The 15,881-nt window shown below is 46.4% G+C and overlaps 1 protein-coding gene across 4 annotated transcripts in view; it reads left to right on the forward strand.

The window, feature by feature from the left end:
• LOC115605812 (alpha-2-macroglobulin-like) overlaps nucleotides 1–15,881 on the forward strand; it is a 40,684-nt gene extending 24,803 nt beyond the window's left edge. For 3 of the 4 annotated variants that reach the window (XM_030480827.1, XM_030480828.1, XM_030480829.1), the window contains exons 21-33: nucleotides 286–407; nucleotides 3,009–3,060; nucleotides 3,694–3,780; nucleotides 3,902–4,078; nucleotides 4,961–5,045; nucleotides 5,576–5,732; nucleotides 6,049–6,123; nucleotides 8,338–8,503; nucleotides 8,947–9,170; nucleotides 9,774–9,992; nucleotides 10,268–10,395; nucleotides 10,749–10,839; nucleotides 11,571–11,720. In XM_030480827.1, coding sequence (XP_030336687.1) covers nucleotides 286–407; nucleotides 3,009–3,060; nucleotides 3,694–3,780; nucleotides 3,902–4,078; nucleotides 4,961–5,045; nucleotides 5,576–5,732; nucleotides 6,049–6,123; nucleotides 8,338–8,503; nucleotides 8,947–9,170; nucleotides 9,774–9,992; nucleotides 10,268–10,395; nucleotides 10,749–10,839; nucleotides 11,571–11,705 — 1,718 coding nt within the window. In that variant the 3' untranslated portion in view covers nucleotides 11,706–11,720. Of the gene's footprint in view, nucleotides 1–285; nucleotides 408–3,008; nucleotides 3,061–3,693; nucleotides 3,781–3,901; nucleotides 4,079–4,960; nucleotides 5,046–5,575; nucleotides 5,733–6,048; nucleotides 6,124–8,337; nucleotides 8,504–8,946; nucleotides 9,171–9,773; nucleotides 9,993–10,267; nucleotides 10,396–10,748; nucleotides 10,840–11,570; nucleotides 11,721–12,057; nucleotides 12,161–12,576; nucleotides 12,619–14,790 lie in introns of those variants that run through there. The other variant, XM_030480830.1, reaches the window with a different exon arrangement.

The following is a 15,881-nucleotide window of genomic DNA, read 5'->3' on the forward strand; positions in this document are numbered from 1 at the left end:
TAAACATTTTAGTCAAAGCTTGCTTTCTCTAAAGCCTCCCAGAACAAGACTGATTTACAAGACTTGCCCCTCCGCTACTCTTCTTGCTGATGGACTAGCACCTCCTGAGGTGGTCATCACAAAGAAGGTGGCCTGGAAGGCTGCAGCTGGATCAAAACTCTCTCGAGTTTAGTTCTCCTCTTGGAAAAGCTTCTCTGTAATGCCCCAGAGAGTGCCCAGCACAAACACAAACACGTATGTCCCTGGCACTGCCTGGCAGGGCTGGATAACCCCTGTTTCCTCCAGGACAGGTGGAGTTCTCAGTGAGCACTGAGGCCCTGCAGAACAAGCAGCCCTGTGGGAACCCCATCGTGGAGACTCCTGAGAAAGGGAGGAAGGACACGGTCATCAGACAGCTGCTGGTGGAGGTATGTGGGCTGCTGAGTTTGGTAGCATAGAAAAGCAATAATAATTTCATGCTCTACTGCAACAGTTGCTGTGTGAGATATGTTTTAGCCATGATAGCAGCAATAATGGCTTGTGTGACTCTTACTCTGCACGCTTTTATAAAAGAAGCATTGGTAAATCTCACACAGGCCAGTAGAGCCCATAACTCCTAATGTTGCCATCTCATAGTACAAGCAGGGCATTATATTACATAGTGGGACAGAAATAATAAAGCAGGCAATAATGACAGGTTTGCCCCAGACACATCATCTGGGAGATAAATGAGAACTCCTTGGTTTTACCTGTAATAAATCACAGGGATAGGTTTTAAATGGAAGACTCACCAGAAACATTATACATCTCCTCCAGCACCTGGCCAGTACTCTGGAATATGGAAAAATCACCACAATCTACTAGTGTTTCCAAACAAAACTACCATCATTGTTTTGAATTGTTTTTATTACACTCTTAAGAATCTTTAAACAGTATGAACTTTTTTTCATTCTTTTGTACATTTTTTTCCTTAAGCAGTGTTTTGCAATGATAAAACCACAGTTTTTCCCATGGTAAATAGCCAGTCATAAAATTAATCCACAGTGTGAGACTCCCTGTGGTATCAGTAGCAAACCAAAAGTACTAGCACATAGTATAGCAAAATTTATATAATACAACACGTCATAATATTGTCAATCCTTTGCACGACAGGAAAGAATAATCATATTTAATAAAATTAAGTCAGGAGTAATATAGTAATATATAGCATTGCAATCCTACTTACATTGCAGACATTCCAATTTTCAGTAAGGCAGAGCTAGGATTCATGTAATACATAACTTCATAATATGTTTTGCTAACCTGAATGTAATGGTGGAACAATCCTATCTGTTAGGCTTCTTTTTTTATTTTTTAATTCACTTATTTACAAATTAATTTGAATGTACAGTGCATTTCACATATCATGGAATGAATAATGTTAACATTTCACGAAAACTTCCTGATTTCATATATGCCTTCAGGAAAAAGAGTGTTTATTTTGTTTTTTGAAGATATTGGAAGATAAGAACTGTAAAGTCTTTTCTCCCAGATGGTGTGGGAGTGAAAGTAACTGAATGAGCATTAAAATGATTTCTCTCAGGGTGTCTGAGAGATTACTGGTTTTATCCTGTAAATTGTACTGAGGTAATTAATCTACAGCAAGCCCTGACTGGGTAGAATAGGAGATTAGCATCCAAGGTTGAACAATTATTCAGCCGGGGTGGATACAGTGTAACTTGCTTGGAGTTGCATTGTCCCAAATGCATGGATGACAACATCCCCTGCAGCAGGCAGTGCATCCCAGGGAGAAAGAAGGGAGTGTGCCGGAGCCCCTGGGGTGTTCTGTTGCCCCTTGGGAAACTAAGCCTTGCTGAAAGCTGGTTGGGAAACAGGATGTTTTTTCACTCAGGAAATTCTCAGTTGGAAAGGAAAATCTTTCAAATAGTTACAGTTTGTATGTTTTAATTTCCTGCTGAGATGTTCAAAATCAAACAAAACAATGGATTTCTCAGTTGCATTTCAGAATGACACACTGAAACAAACAAGAAGGTGCCTTTTCAAACTGAAACATTTAGCTCCGTCATAGTTTAACATAAAAGCTTTCCTTTTTTTTTTTTTTTAATTATTTCCCTTCTCTTTTGATCCAGAAAGGATCTTTTTGATCCTTTCACTGTCACTAAAGAATGAGAAACAATGTATTTTAGCTGTGTGAGAAAGTGAAGGTAATAATACATTGTTTACATGCTGGAAAAAGAATTCAGCTGGCAAAAGTTGGGAATTTTTGGAAACAACGGGAACTCTCCTATCTGGAGTTTAAAAAAAAAAAAAAAAAGTGAGGATCCAACTGAAATAAACTCTGACAAAGTATGTTTTCTAGTAAATATTTGACTCCTGAGTTTAATGCAGAATATTTTCAGCCAGCTCAACAGAAAATGGGGTTTCTTTCCCAACTTCAAAAATTAGACTAGAAGTTTTTGAAACAGAAGGATACGGTCACTAGTTGACTGTGGCATGTATTAAAATTCTGGTGTTGTAACGTGTCACTTGTGAGTGCATTGGAGTGCTCTAGTTGCTACCTGTCAAAGCTCTTGCATACATATTCTACTGGTGTCCCAGGCATTCAGCTGTCATCGCAGTATGAAGAGTTCTTCTAGACTGGGCCAAGGTGGGTAGTACCTTGGAAGACAGAAGCCTGTGGCTCTGTTAGCACTGTCGGTAGCATCATGTTGCATGCTATCTGGTTCATAACCTGTGAAGTCATAGGGCCTCTCTCAGTAGTAAGAAAGGAAAGAACATGTATTAAATTTCATGCCAGCATGTTATAGTCTTCAATTATCCTCAGTTTAGCATATTGAGGAAAAAACTTTAAGCCATTTCTAAAGACTTTTTGGTATAATGAAGTTATTACCACAGGAGAATTTATAAGATTTTCATTTTCTTAGAGTCCCTTTTAGTTTCCATATTGATATTTCTGCCTTTTTTTTTTTTTTTTTTTGTTGTTGTTGTTTCACATATTTTGGGTTTTTTTTCTAACCTTTTTCCCTAAGCCGGAAGGGACTGAAGTGGAAACTACCTACAACTCTGTGCTGTGTGCCTCTGGTAAGAGCCTTTTGTTTTCTAAGACTTTCTTTGCAAAGATAGAGACTAAAGACAAAGGGAGATGACAAGGTTTTTGAATGCTCCGCTCTGAGAAGAAAGATGTAGGGATCTGATAAAATCGAACAAACTAGAGGTATGTCCAACTGGTAGTGAAAATAATTCCCCCTATAGGACAAGAGCTGAGGCTGTAATAGTGTCTGCAATTACAGAGGCAGAAGCATATTTCAGGAACTGCAGCTGGCCAGGTCCCTAAAGGGAGAAAATATCTGTGATTCAATAGGATTATTGCTAATGTCTTTCATTCACTAGGTGTATAATCATGAACCGAACCTGCAGTAAGCCAGGCCAGCCTACCAAAGCAGAAAAGGCCAGAAAAATAGGCTGGAAAGAGTACTTGTCAATCTAGGCCAGGTGATAGTGCCATGTAGAAGCCCGTGACTGTCTGTGTGTGAGAGTATGGCAGGCCCAACACAAAATTTGCAGGATGGGAAGCTTTCACAACAAATTACAGATGAATGGATTTGTTGAAGGAAGGAAATCCCTGTGCAGGGGATGGTGTCTCACCCTCTTAGCTGCTACCCATGCATGTAGATATACCTGGAATTTTAACCAGATTGATCTGTTCTTTTATACCAGAAAAGTCAGTGTCAGAGCCAGTTTCCCTGGTTCTCCCCGAGACTGTGGTGGATGGCTCAGCCAGAGCGTATTTCTCAGTATTAGGTAAGTAAAGCATTTTCAAAGTGTCACATGCTGTTTTGAAACACTGCAGTGTTTCTTCGGGCTGCGCTCAGTCCACCAGCAGGCCCTGAACATTTACACTGGAAATGGTCCCGTTCCCCAGGTGACATCATGGGCACTGCCATGCAGAACCTCCACCAGCTCCTCCAGATGCCGTTCGGCTGTGGGGAGCAGAACATGGTCCTGTTTGCACCCAACATCTATGTGCTGGACTACCTGAATAAGACAGGGCAGCTGAGTGAGGAGGTCAAGTCCAAGGCCATCGGATACCTAGTGAGCGGTAAGCTGGGACGTGGCTTTTGCTTGTCTATTCATTCCTTCCCTTGGCAACTGGATAAAGATACTGGCCACTAGCATATGCAATCTGAGGGAGGCTGTGCTTGTGTGTTCTTTGGAAGGAAATGTGGTACTGTGGTAGGTCAGGTGTACATAACATAGTATCTGTAAGAGAGAATCCTGTGCTCAGGTGGAGGTGCAGGGGAAGACAGACAGCATCCAAACAGGAACATAGAAAACGTCCAGTACTGACAACTCAGGAGCTGACATTGTAAGAAAAGGAATGTATAAAATACATAAATCAGCCTGTAACCACTCATGATGGTGTCTGCTTATGTATATCTCAGACCATCCTTAGGATTAAGATTTAAAAAGTGTCACTCACCCTTGACTAGGCCAGAAATTTGACACATTAGCTAGGACATGTTGGCAGACATAATATCAGTACATATGGACACAGTGGGTGTCTGCTGACTAAGAAGGGACCAGTTTTACTCAGTTATGTCACAGAAAAGTTGCACTTCTTCTGATGAAAATGATCCTGTTTTCTGCATCTCTATCCTGTGTAGGGCTCACCTTTGTTCAGTTCTCCCCTGGAAACCATTTTCCTATTTCTCTAAAGTCTGGGATACATTTACCTCTCCTCATGAAGTCTAGGCAGAGAGCAGCAATGACCTCAGATACCCAGTTCCCAGGTGTTTTAGGGACGAGGACAGAGGTCGTCAGAGCTGTGTTTGCCTGAACTTCCATGGTAACACTGAGCAGCGTACCTCACACTTGTGCCATTAGAAGAGAGATACTGTGTCCTATGTCTCCTACATTTCCTTTGCATGGTTCCTTGAAAAGTACTGTGGCAATTAAAATTTTCTTTCATTCTCCTTTTCAGGGTATCAAAGGCAGCTGAAGTACAAACACTGGGATGGTTCTTATAGCACCTTTGGGCCCCGTTATGGGCAAGTGGGGAATACCTGGTAAGACTTCAGTACCACTGGTTTTTCATTTCTGCTTTTCATGCCCTCCTTTTCCTCAGTATTCTCTTATGCCTGGTCATTGTGGAGGTCGGAATGGAGGTGGAAATGAAATTATAATCATGACATCACAGGATAATCATGTAGGATAATGGAGGAGGGAAGGATGCTAAGGGAGAGGCCTTTTAGATTTGCAATGCTGCACTGATAGCTACTTACCTCCCCTGACACCCTTCTTCAGCTCAAGTGAGAATGACCTGCAGGATGCCCTGCAGAAGATGCTGATGAATCCCCAGAGTGCCATTGCCTACCTAGCTGCAGCCCTCAGGGCTATGAATGACAGGCTCCAGTTAGCACCGATCCCTATCTCACTGAGTTTCTAAGCTTGCTCTCAATTTCCAACCAGCCCACTGTGATCAAGTCCTGCAGCCTTTACTCCATTCCTCCAGAACAGTGATGGCCACACAGGCCCTGTAACCTCTGATGGATATAGGGCTTGCTCAGGATGTCTCAGTTCCCTTTATCACTTTCAGGCTCACAGCCTTTGTCCTCAAGTCCTTTGCCCAGGCCCAGCCTCATATCTTCATAGATGAGAAGCACATCCAGGATGCTTTGGTCTGGCTTAGTCAAAAGCAGAAGGAGAACGGCTGTTTCCGCAGTTCTGGCACACTCCTGAACAATGCTATGAAGGTAACGTGTCTGCCTGGTTGGCTCCACATGGGCTTTGTCAGGCTAGAACTTGACCATAAGTCACTCTGGGACCAACAGAGCTATTTCAGCACTTGAGGGTTGGGAGGAGGGGGAGTTATATATGTGAGCTATCACAGAAGCAGGAAGAAGCCAACAGCATCTTCTGAAGGACTTACCATGAGAAGGAGGCCAGGAAGAATTTGTCACTGCAGGATGTAGATATGTACCACAGGGAAAAGGCAGTGGAGCTGTGTGGGATCAACATCTACTTTTGTGATTCCCTGGGATCAACATGTACTTTTGTGATTCCCTGCAGGGTGGAGTGAACGATGAGATCACGCTGACAGCCTACATCACTATTGCCTTGCTGGAGATTCCTCTGCCTGTAACTGTATGTGTCTGCACCCCAACCCGAGCCACAGATGGTACTAACCTGCCCTACTAGTGTCCCCCACCCACAGATTATCAGGTCCCTTTACCTTTGAAAGAAGAAATCCCATGTGAATATTCTTTCCGTTCAAGCCTAGACTAGAATAACACTTTTCCTCTATTTTCCTCCCCTGCCCAATCTTGTCTCCCATATACACAATTCACTTAATCTTTTTCTGAGTTCTTTTGTGGAGAACCATGCTTTTTCTCCTTTAAAAGAGTACAGCTTGGATTAGCAGTGAGTTAAATAATATTTAAATCTCTGAAATCAGCCAAATAGTTTTTCCATAGGCACAAAAATCTCCTTGTGTTTCTTGGCATAGTGCATTCGTGTTGAACCACTTGCATGGGCCTATTATGTTGACACAACAGTACAAGTCTGTAAAAAAAAACGTGGAACACTCAGGGATTCATTCTCATTTTCTCTGCCCCTTCTCTATTGTTTTATGGGAAATCCCCATCCTTAATGCTTGGGGAATAAGGTACACCTATAACTAATAAAGCATACTTATAGGGAATAGTAGGTAATCTGTGAAAAGCCTGAGGCCTACTTAAAAGCAATGTGAGTTTGGTCATTCTGATCGCTGAGTTTGTGATCCCCTCGCTGTGAGACAAGGCTGTGGTGCGGCTAAAATCAGGGTGTGAATTGCATCAGAGGGACTGCTGAGCCATGATGGCTGCTGGGCTGCTGTAATCTCTCCACTCCAGATGTAGTAGGGGCTGTTTCATGTTGAAAGTTTTTTTTGTATATAGTAAGAACCAGCAGAAGGAATTCTTTTGTCAGCAGGGTGACATGAATGACATTAACTTCACCAAAAGAGTATTCTTTCTTTGGTATGCGTTATGTTCAGAAGGCAAGTTTTCAGGCAGAACTGCACTGGAGAACAAGGATGTTTTTCATCTCCTTGCCTGAGCCTAAGAGTGTCACTGAATGTGAAGAGGTTTGTCAGAATCTGTCTGCAGTATGGGTGCATTTCAAGTTAAGCTGCACGAACTCCTGAGGGTAGCACAGCCTTTAGGTATTTAATGCTACTGACAAGCATACAGAGTATTTCTGTAAGTAAAATAAGCCATATTAGACCCCTCATGAAAAATTTATTAGTCCTGTCCTGAGCATGTGTATCTACTGCCATGTCGTGTCATTAGACTGAACTCCTCCCCAGCACTTGCCTTACAAACACTAATAAGCATAGGACAACTTAGGGGAGGCATAGAACCAACCAATTCTGCTTTTATTCTTTGCTTTCTCAAAAGCAGCTGAATTGCTTCTCCAGAAGTTACCACCAAAGATTTCATCTTTCAGTAGTCACCCTGTGAAGGCAAAAGCCACTGCAAAATAAGTCTTTTCTATCTAAACCACTGATTAAGCTGTGAATGTGCTGACAGGCTCCAGATCATGGTATGCTCCGCCTGCAGTGTTATTGCTTCAATTTTATAGCAGTTTTGCAATCACAAATGAGGAATAGTCCTGTATCTTGCTGAAAGGTCATGGGGTCAGTGTCTGTTACTTAACACTGTGTAAAATACACAACTTTTGCTTCGCTATAGTGATTGTGCTCTTAAACTATGCTTGAGATTCTGGCTTCAAAAAGACATGCGTTGTTGATGTTTACAAGTCACAAAAAGTATTCCAGAAAATAGAAAAATAGAAACAGAAAAAGATATATTCTTTCTTCTGCAGAGATAGAATTTAACTCCAAACTAGAAGCTACAGTTCCAGCAAAATGAACTTTTTTCAGGAGGCCCTGGAAAAGGGTAACTAAGCAATAAAAAGGAAAAGATAGAACAGAGAGTGAAAGCACAAAACAGTCTCAGGGTGGTAGCTAGAGGAGGAAAACAAGTATCCAGTGACTCCCCTTGCCCTGAGACATAATCAGGCCAGTAATTCTTCTCAAGGCGGAAGGATTAAAGCCCTGCTTCACAGTCCTTATAAATAAACTGGGCAAAAAACATTACAGGAACATATATTAAAGAATAGCAGATAACAAGATAATGGCTGCCCATTTGTTCCAGTGGGTGTTGGACCTGAAGGGGGAGGGATACACAATAGTACAATCTTTGTCAGCAGGAGAGTGGGAATGTCAAGGGTCCACAGGTACCGTCCGATTCCTGCTATTCTAAGATGGATCTCAGTATGAGCGCTGCCTGCTCCAGCTCAGTCTCTCTCTCTCCCCAGCACTCTGTGGTACGTAACGCCCTGTTCTGCCTGGAAATGGCAGCAGGTGAGAAAGAAAATCACGTGTACACCAAGGCACTGATGGCATATGCCTTCGCCCTCGCAGGGAAGGAGGAGAAGAGGAAGGCATTGCTCACTTCACTTGAAAGGGAAGCTGTGAAAAAGGGTGAGTGCTCCTGGTGGGAAATCTCTTTCACTGGCATTACATCTTCCCTTGAAGTGTCTGCAAGTGTCTGTCAAGGCCTGGTCACGTTCCTTGGGTTGTTCTGCTTCACAGAGCTTGTCACTGCCTAACGCTGGCTTCTCCACTTCAAAAAGGGAAGGAGTGTCATCCTTCTTAGGTCTCTGGTTCCTCCAGGTGCCCAAGTCTGTGTGAATGTGGAGTCCAGGACAAAGAGGTACCCAGGCGTGAGGACTGAGCCTCAGCAGTCTCAGCCTAGTTGCAGCAAGTGAGGAGCTGTCTCACCCTCCCCGCTTCATCCTACATGGCAGATGCATCCTGGAGGCTCTGTCTTCCCAACTGGACTGGCAGCAGATCAAGAACTCCCTTGCAATAACTGCTAATAATTGCTTTTTGTCTTGTTTCCATGCTCCCTGCCTCCTGTGAAGATGGGTCTGTTCATTGGCAGCGGCCTGGGAAAGAGCCAGAGGTTGCTCTCCCCTACTATCGCTCCCGGGCTCCCTCTGCTGAAGTGGAGATGACATCCTACGTGCTCCTTGCTCACCTCACCGCACAGCCGGCACCTTCCCAGGAGGAGCTGTCATTCGCAGCTCTCATTGCAAAGTGGATCAGCACTCAGCAGAACCCCAATGGGGGCTTCTCCTCCACCCAGGTGAGCTGCTTCCCTCCTGCCACCTCACACTTCAGTGTCAGAAGGTGGGAAGTGTCAGAGATGCAGGTGGGAGAGCATTGAGGTTTGCCAGGGCGGGCAGGGGTGGTAGCCCTGCAGTATCTCCGTGCAGTATCCATCATGGTTGCCAAGTTGCCAAGAGGCTAGAAGCAGGTAGTGCCTCTGGGAATGCCTTGATTAATGACCTGCTTTTCTTGACACATTGGGGCAGAACAGTAGGGACACAAGGGACAAGTGTCTGTCCCATTGGAGAGGGCTTCTGCTGCAATTGGCATTTTTATGCCAGTTGCAATATGAAGTTGCTGCTTCACCCTGTGCTGAGTGAATGAAGGCTCCGCAGAGCTCTATGCCAGGTTGCTCAGGGAATATGCAACTGCTGTGCAGAAGGCACGGAAAGAGAACAGGAACATGTGAAAGCTGCTCTTCCCCTCTGTCTTTTCTGCTGACAACTGGGGGAAGTGAAAAATGGAGGGAGCGTTCCCCCCCCAGCAGCAAAGGGCAGGCTGTGGGAGGACAGGCTGTGGGAGGACAGGCTGTGGAAAGGCCAACGACATCCCCCTGGGTGCTGGGACCCATCTCTTTCAGGACACGGTGGTGGCTCTCCAAGCCTTGTCCCTCTACGGGGCTGTCACCTATGCCAAGAGCGGAGCAGCTTCCAAAGTGACCCTGCGATCTGGAGGGGACTTCCAGCAAGACTTCCAAGTGGATCCCCACAACCGGCTGCTGCTGCAGCGCGTGCCCCTGCCCCACGTGCCCGGGGAGTACAGCACAGAGGTGTCTGGTGAAGGATGCGTCTACCTGCAGGTGAGGGTGATGGGAGCCTGTGGCACCCTGGGAGGGCAGCCCCTCACCAGGCAGGAGCCAGGCAGAGGGCAGAAGGGACCAGGGGAGAGGAGAAATGGGAGGGAAGGCTCTGGGAGAGGCAAGAGAAGAGTAGAGGTACATAGAGGAAGAAGGGAAGGAGGGAAGGATCCGCAGTGTGGAGGAGCTGTGAGAATGGGAGAAGTGGGGAGAGGATGGTCTATCTCACGTGTTGAGCACGCACACATGCTCACACAGGGCTGTTGGCTCTCCCTTAGACAAGCCTGCGGTACAACGTGCAGCCCTCGCAGCAGGATGCGCCCTTCATGCTTCATGTGTACACAATCCCGGAGACATGCGCAGGCTCCAAGGCTCACAAGGTCTTTGACATAGGCATAAATGTCAGGTGAGTCTGCGTTTCGGTCTGAGCCTTCCTGAGAGGCCATGGGAGCTGGAGTCTGGTGAGCTGGTCTGGAAGCCCTGGAGGGGCAAGGCATTTCCGGGAAGCTGGGTGGGAAGCAGCTGGAGTGGGGTCAGAGGCTGTGGAGGAAGGACATGTCCTGCAGTGGTGGAGCTGTGCGGGCAGCCCAGGGCTGGGCTCCTGAGAGGATGTGTAGATGACTGGGAGAGCCTGGCATAGCTGGAGAAGTAGGTGCTGGATTGCCAGGACATGGTGGGATGCCAGGTGCTATGGAAGAGCTGGAAGTGCCTCCAGCTTTGACTTGAGGTGCACTGTACCTTTGTTGCTTGCTTCCTTAGTTACACTGGGGAGCGCAATGGCTCCAACATGGTGATTGTGGATGTGAAGATGCTGTCGGGATTCATCCCCGTGAAGTCCTCTGTGAGGAAGGTAGGAGCCTGCTTGTCAAACCAGCAACATCCAGCTTCTTATCTTCAAGACACCTTCCAAGTCTCTTTAGCAAACTAGAGGGCTTCGGGGTTTGAATGAGCTTGATCTCACCATTGTCCTCTGCACACTTGCTGTATACATCTGTGAGGAATGCAGAATGTTCATTATGCCTTTCTTCGCACATATGTATCCAGGCATCTATTTCCATATTTGAAGGAGCATTTAATTCATCTCCTGGTGTCTTCTCCCCTTTTAGACCTTTTTCTCTTCATCTCCAGCACTTCTGACACTCAGGTGTGGAAGAGAGGTGATTGAGGGATACCAGCAGTAGCACCTCCTTCCCACCCCTCAAGCATTTTCAGTAGTAGCTTGTAGTAGCTCAAAATATATGCCCAATTTGGACTGAGACTAAGAGCTGGAAGATCATCAGGTCTAATTTCAGGGACTCAGGAGCCTTCAGAGATGTACAACAACTGTGACAATGCTGTTGCCTCATTCCAGTTTTGTTTTGAGGAGGTGCAAGAGCATAAGATAGTAGGAACTGTGGGAAGACTTACTATACAGGGCCTCACATGAGTTTTTGCCAAGTCACTTGAGAAGTACCTTCTCTGAGCTTTACTTCTCAGCATCCACCTGCTAATTTTCCTGTGGTGAGGAGAAGCTAATCTGAGTTGAAGGGTTGACTAACTTCTCTTCAGATCAGCAACCTCTCCCGTATCTCCTCTTTCCAGCTCTCAAACACCTGGTTTCACCAGATACAACGGACAGAAGTCAGCACAAACCATGTTCTGCTGTACATAGAGCAGGTGAGTACTGACCATGGGCTGCATGGGGCACACACAGTGAGCTTGCCAGCACACTGGTAGCAGCATGCACAGTGATGGAAAGCACGCTGGGCATCCCTTGGCTTGTAAACATGAAACGTAAACCTGTCTGCCACTGACCTTGCCACTTTCTCATAGGAGACACGTCTGTCCCAGCCCTCCACAGGCTCTCCCTCCACCCGCACACAGGCTAGTCCCTGACCCCCCACCAGCCAGAGCCTCCCGCGGTGTGGGGAAAGGCACCAGGGTTTCCCCTGGCCCCTCAGCCCGCAGCCCACACACCCGCAGGGCCCAGGGGACAGTGAGGGAGCCTGCGGGCAGTGCGCAGGGATCAGGGAGCCCAGGGCAGTGCGGAGCCACCCTGAACCTCCACCACTTCCCTTCCCTTCCCCAGCTGAGCAGCGAGACCCTCAGCTTCTCCTTCGCGGTGGAGCAGGACATCCCCGTGCAGGGCCTGAAGCCAGCTCAGGTGAAGGTCTATGACTACTACGAGACAGGTGAGTGCGGGGCTGGGCTGCCCGTGGGAGTGAGGACGGGCGGTGGGATGCACGGAGGGCACAGGGGGCTGTGGGGACCCACAGGGGCCCCTGGCATGGGCCATTTCCCTCCCCTGCACTGCCTGAGCTCTCTGAGCACAGAGAGGCCCCGAGGGCTGGAGGCCACCGCCTGCCCTCCTCCCTCTTCTCCTCTCCTCCTGCCCAGGCAGGCCCCAGAGAACACGGTGGGGGCCAGGTCTGCTGTGCAGGTGTCACCCACCAAGGGACAGGGCAGAGGAAGCATCCCCCAGCCCTCCCAGACGGTGGCAGCAGCCTGCTGTGTGGCCTGGGACAAGTGTCTCTCTGGTACCCATCCCTCTGCCAGGCGTGCCAGGGGCTCTGACAGCCCGCTCTTGCCCTCCCCTTCTCTTTTGCAGATGAATTTGCCACACAGGAGTACAGCGCTCCCTGCACCACCGGTAAGGTAGCGAGAGCCCCACCCTTTGCAGCTCTCTACGTCGTTTTTCATTTTATCTTTGGTCTTCTAGCCAATACTTTTCTCTTTCTGCTCAAATTTGAATGAGATTGGCCCAACTCACAGGCACAGATTTTGTATACAAATCTGAGAGCACAGGAGGCACAATGTTGTTGTCTCATTCAAAACCCTCCACCCCTGCATTCTTAAAGTGATTTCCATAGTCAGATTCTCCTGGCTTGAATGAAGGTTGTGTCCCTACTGTTCTGTTAGTGCCCCTTGGACTTCAAGTTTCTTACATCATTCTTATTGTCTCAGATTTGAGGTATCCTCTGGTCCTTCCTGGGAGCTCCAGCTAGTGTAGCTGTGGCATCATGCTGAGGGAACTTGGTTCTTTCAAACCACCTGGCACACTTCTCCCCAAAAACGCTGTTTGGAGTAGTAGAGCAAATCAAGACCACCAAAAGATACCCTAAAAAGCAGCATGTCATGGTTTGACCTATCATGGTTTCATGCCATGTTCCAGAACCTCCTGCCTAAGCCCAGCATACCTTTTCACTAAAGTTGTAATGTGGTGCTGCTCTCAACCCCTCATTTCCTACTCTGAGCCTGAAGCCATACCTGTAGCAGGGAGTTCTAATTGCAGAGGAATCCCTCCCAGCCCTTGCTATTGAAGAGGTGTTTGACTTTTACGGGAACTTGGGCTTGCCTCTCTTGTATAGTTGTCCATAAAACTGTCCTGGTGGTAGACCTCCACCTATACACACAGCTACATCACTCATCTGTGGATCATAGTTCTCCAATATGGCACACTAGCCTGCTTAGCAATTGTATGTGACAAAGCCCATAGCAGTGCTGGCACATTGCAGCATGCCTTGGATCCCAAGAGATGGCAAGTTTGCCTTTGGTAGCTACTATCTGGAGCAACAGCTACCCTGCTGCTCAGGCAGGATAGGGGTCCTCTCAGGAGGAAGGTATTCCTCATGACCCTAGGCAGCCAGCCCTCAGTTTTGGTTTGGAATCTGAGCTGGCAGGACAGAAAGGCTATGATTTTTTTTGGAGGTTCTCTGCGGTGCAAGGCCGCATGTGTTTGGCTTAGGAGCACAGGTAATGTAGGTGCTTCTGTGGAAGGCCCTGACCAAGGATACTTCTCCTGTCTTATATGGAGTATTCCAATGTGAAGACTGGCAGGTATGGCTTCCCATCACCTTCAGGTGTTTGGAATATGGAGCACTGTGATCCTGGGAAGTGATTTTTCACATGGCCTGACTGTGTATCTAAAAGCAGAGAAAAAATTATTTGAACTTCAGGAAGGCAAAAGCTTTGTCTCTTGCTGGTGGTAAATGGTGAAATTTATCTCCTTTTGTGTCTTGGTGTCTTGGAAAAGAGCCTGAACTCCCAAGCTTTTACTCCATGTTGCTTCCTAACCTGGGCTGTGTCTGTAGGTACAGCTGTGTTCTGCTGATTCTTGGTCTACAGACTTCCTTCATGGAAAAAATGGTGCTTAAGTCCTGAGATAGATAAAGAGTGGACGGTAAAGCATTTCTAAAGGGTGTACTGGTGTGGTCTGGTTATCCAGTCCAAGACTAGTGGGGAGGCTTTAGATTTTTGGCTACTCTGCCCCATGTCTGCTAATAGGCAGAGATTTTATCTTCCTTGGAAAGGAACATGGGAAGTTACCACTTAAGAGGTTCATCCACTGGTCTAGGTGTCCAAAGGTGATCTGCACTGACTAAAAGGCAGATCTCAGTTGCAAAGCCAAAAGCTTCCTTCCCTGCCCTTAATGGTACTGATGCAGCCGGTTTATTCCACTCTACAGAGAAATAAGAACACTTTAAGAGCATATCTTATTGCTGAGTAAACATCCTCCCTGCCTGTTTGCACTGTGCTCCTGTGTCCACCCCAGCTGTGACAAATCCCACTCTGCTTCTCTCTCCCAGTGGGGCAGAAAAAGTCTCAGCCCCCTATCAAGCACACATAGGTTTGAAGGTGACATGAGTGTTGAGTGCTATGGATGCCCCTCAACCCTGGTCAAACAGCAACTCACTCTCCTGTACTGTGCTTCACATACAACCTGCCTTCCCAAACCCACATCTTGCTTTGTCTCAGCCTGAGAGAGGGAACTGGCATATCATTCTCAACTCCTGTACCCTTCCATTTTCTTCCGTCCTTGCAGAGGAAGCAGACCAGGGCAATGCATGAAGAATACTCCAAGTTGCTGGAACCTGCCTGCCTCGCTACCACCACCACCAACTACAGAGTGACAGATGAACAGTGCTTGCAAGGAATTGGAAATTAATTTTACAAACAAATTAACTGTACTCACCAATAATTTTTGAACAGTTTATTCCCAATTCTGTTTTTCCCTGCTCAGCCTCCACTCACAGCTTTAATCTCCCTGGCCTCTTATTTGAAGAGCATCCCATCCAGCCATACCTGTGTAAAGGGCAATAAGGCTGACAAGTAAGAAAAAAAAAAAGAGGGTGGAATTATTTAAGTTGGAATCAGCCTTTCTAATTGATCTCATTGTTAGGTACTCTGAACTTGTCACCTGAGATCTTGTCTATTCTTGAGAACAATTTCTCTGGCTTAGAAAGCATAACCTTGATTGAATTGATTGAACTGATCTCTACAGGTGCCTATCGATGTCTCCCAGAAGTAGGCAGCCAATGTTGCATGAAATTCGGCCTCTGCGATGTGCCCCACAGACACCCCTTTCAGGATTGTTCCTTGTTTGTTGAAGTGGGAGGAGATACACAGTCTGCCCTCTTCTTAGAGTGTGCATGAGGCAGCAAAAGGCATGTGTGCATGGATTACAACTTCAGCTACTAATTTATAAAGGCCTGTTTTTCAGCTGAAGCTTGGGCCTTCCTGTGGAAACTTCCATATCTTGTGCCTGCTGCTTCTGGGAGATTCCCAAGGAGAAGCTAATAGCATTTGCCAGTAACCTACCTACCTAAGTTTAAATGCACATTTATTTAAATCATAGAGTTGCTTTGGTGAAACCATCTATAGTCTTCTCAGATATCTCCAGGAATGCTTTTCTTGGTTTTGTCCCATTAATTTCTGGTTTTAACTTTTAAGTGGCAGAAAGATCTATGTGACTTTATTCTCATGAAACACTTATTGTTAGGTACCATGGCTAATTGTGTATCCAAAGTATGCACAGCTAGTTGTTCCATACTTTTTTTTTTAGCGTGCCTATGCAGTGTTATTGAGAACAAATAAAGTTCTTCATCTATTTTGCTAGATATTAATATTATGTCA

This window comes from Strigops habroptila, chromosome 3 (assembly GCF_004027225.2).
Source record: "Strigops habroptila isolate Jane chromosome 3, bStrHab1.2.pri, whole genome shotgun sequence".
Lineage (NCBI taxonomy): Eukaryota > Metazoa > Chordata > Aves > Psittaciformes > Psittacidae > Strigops > Strigops habroptila.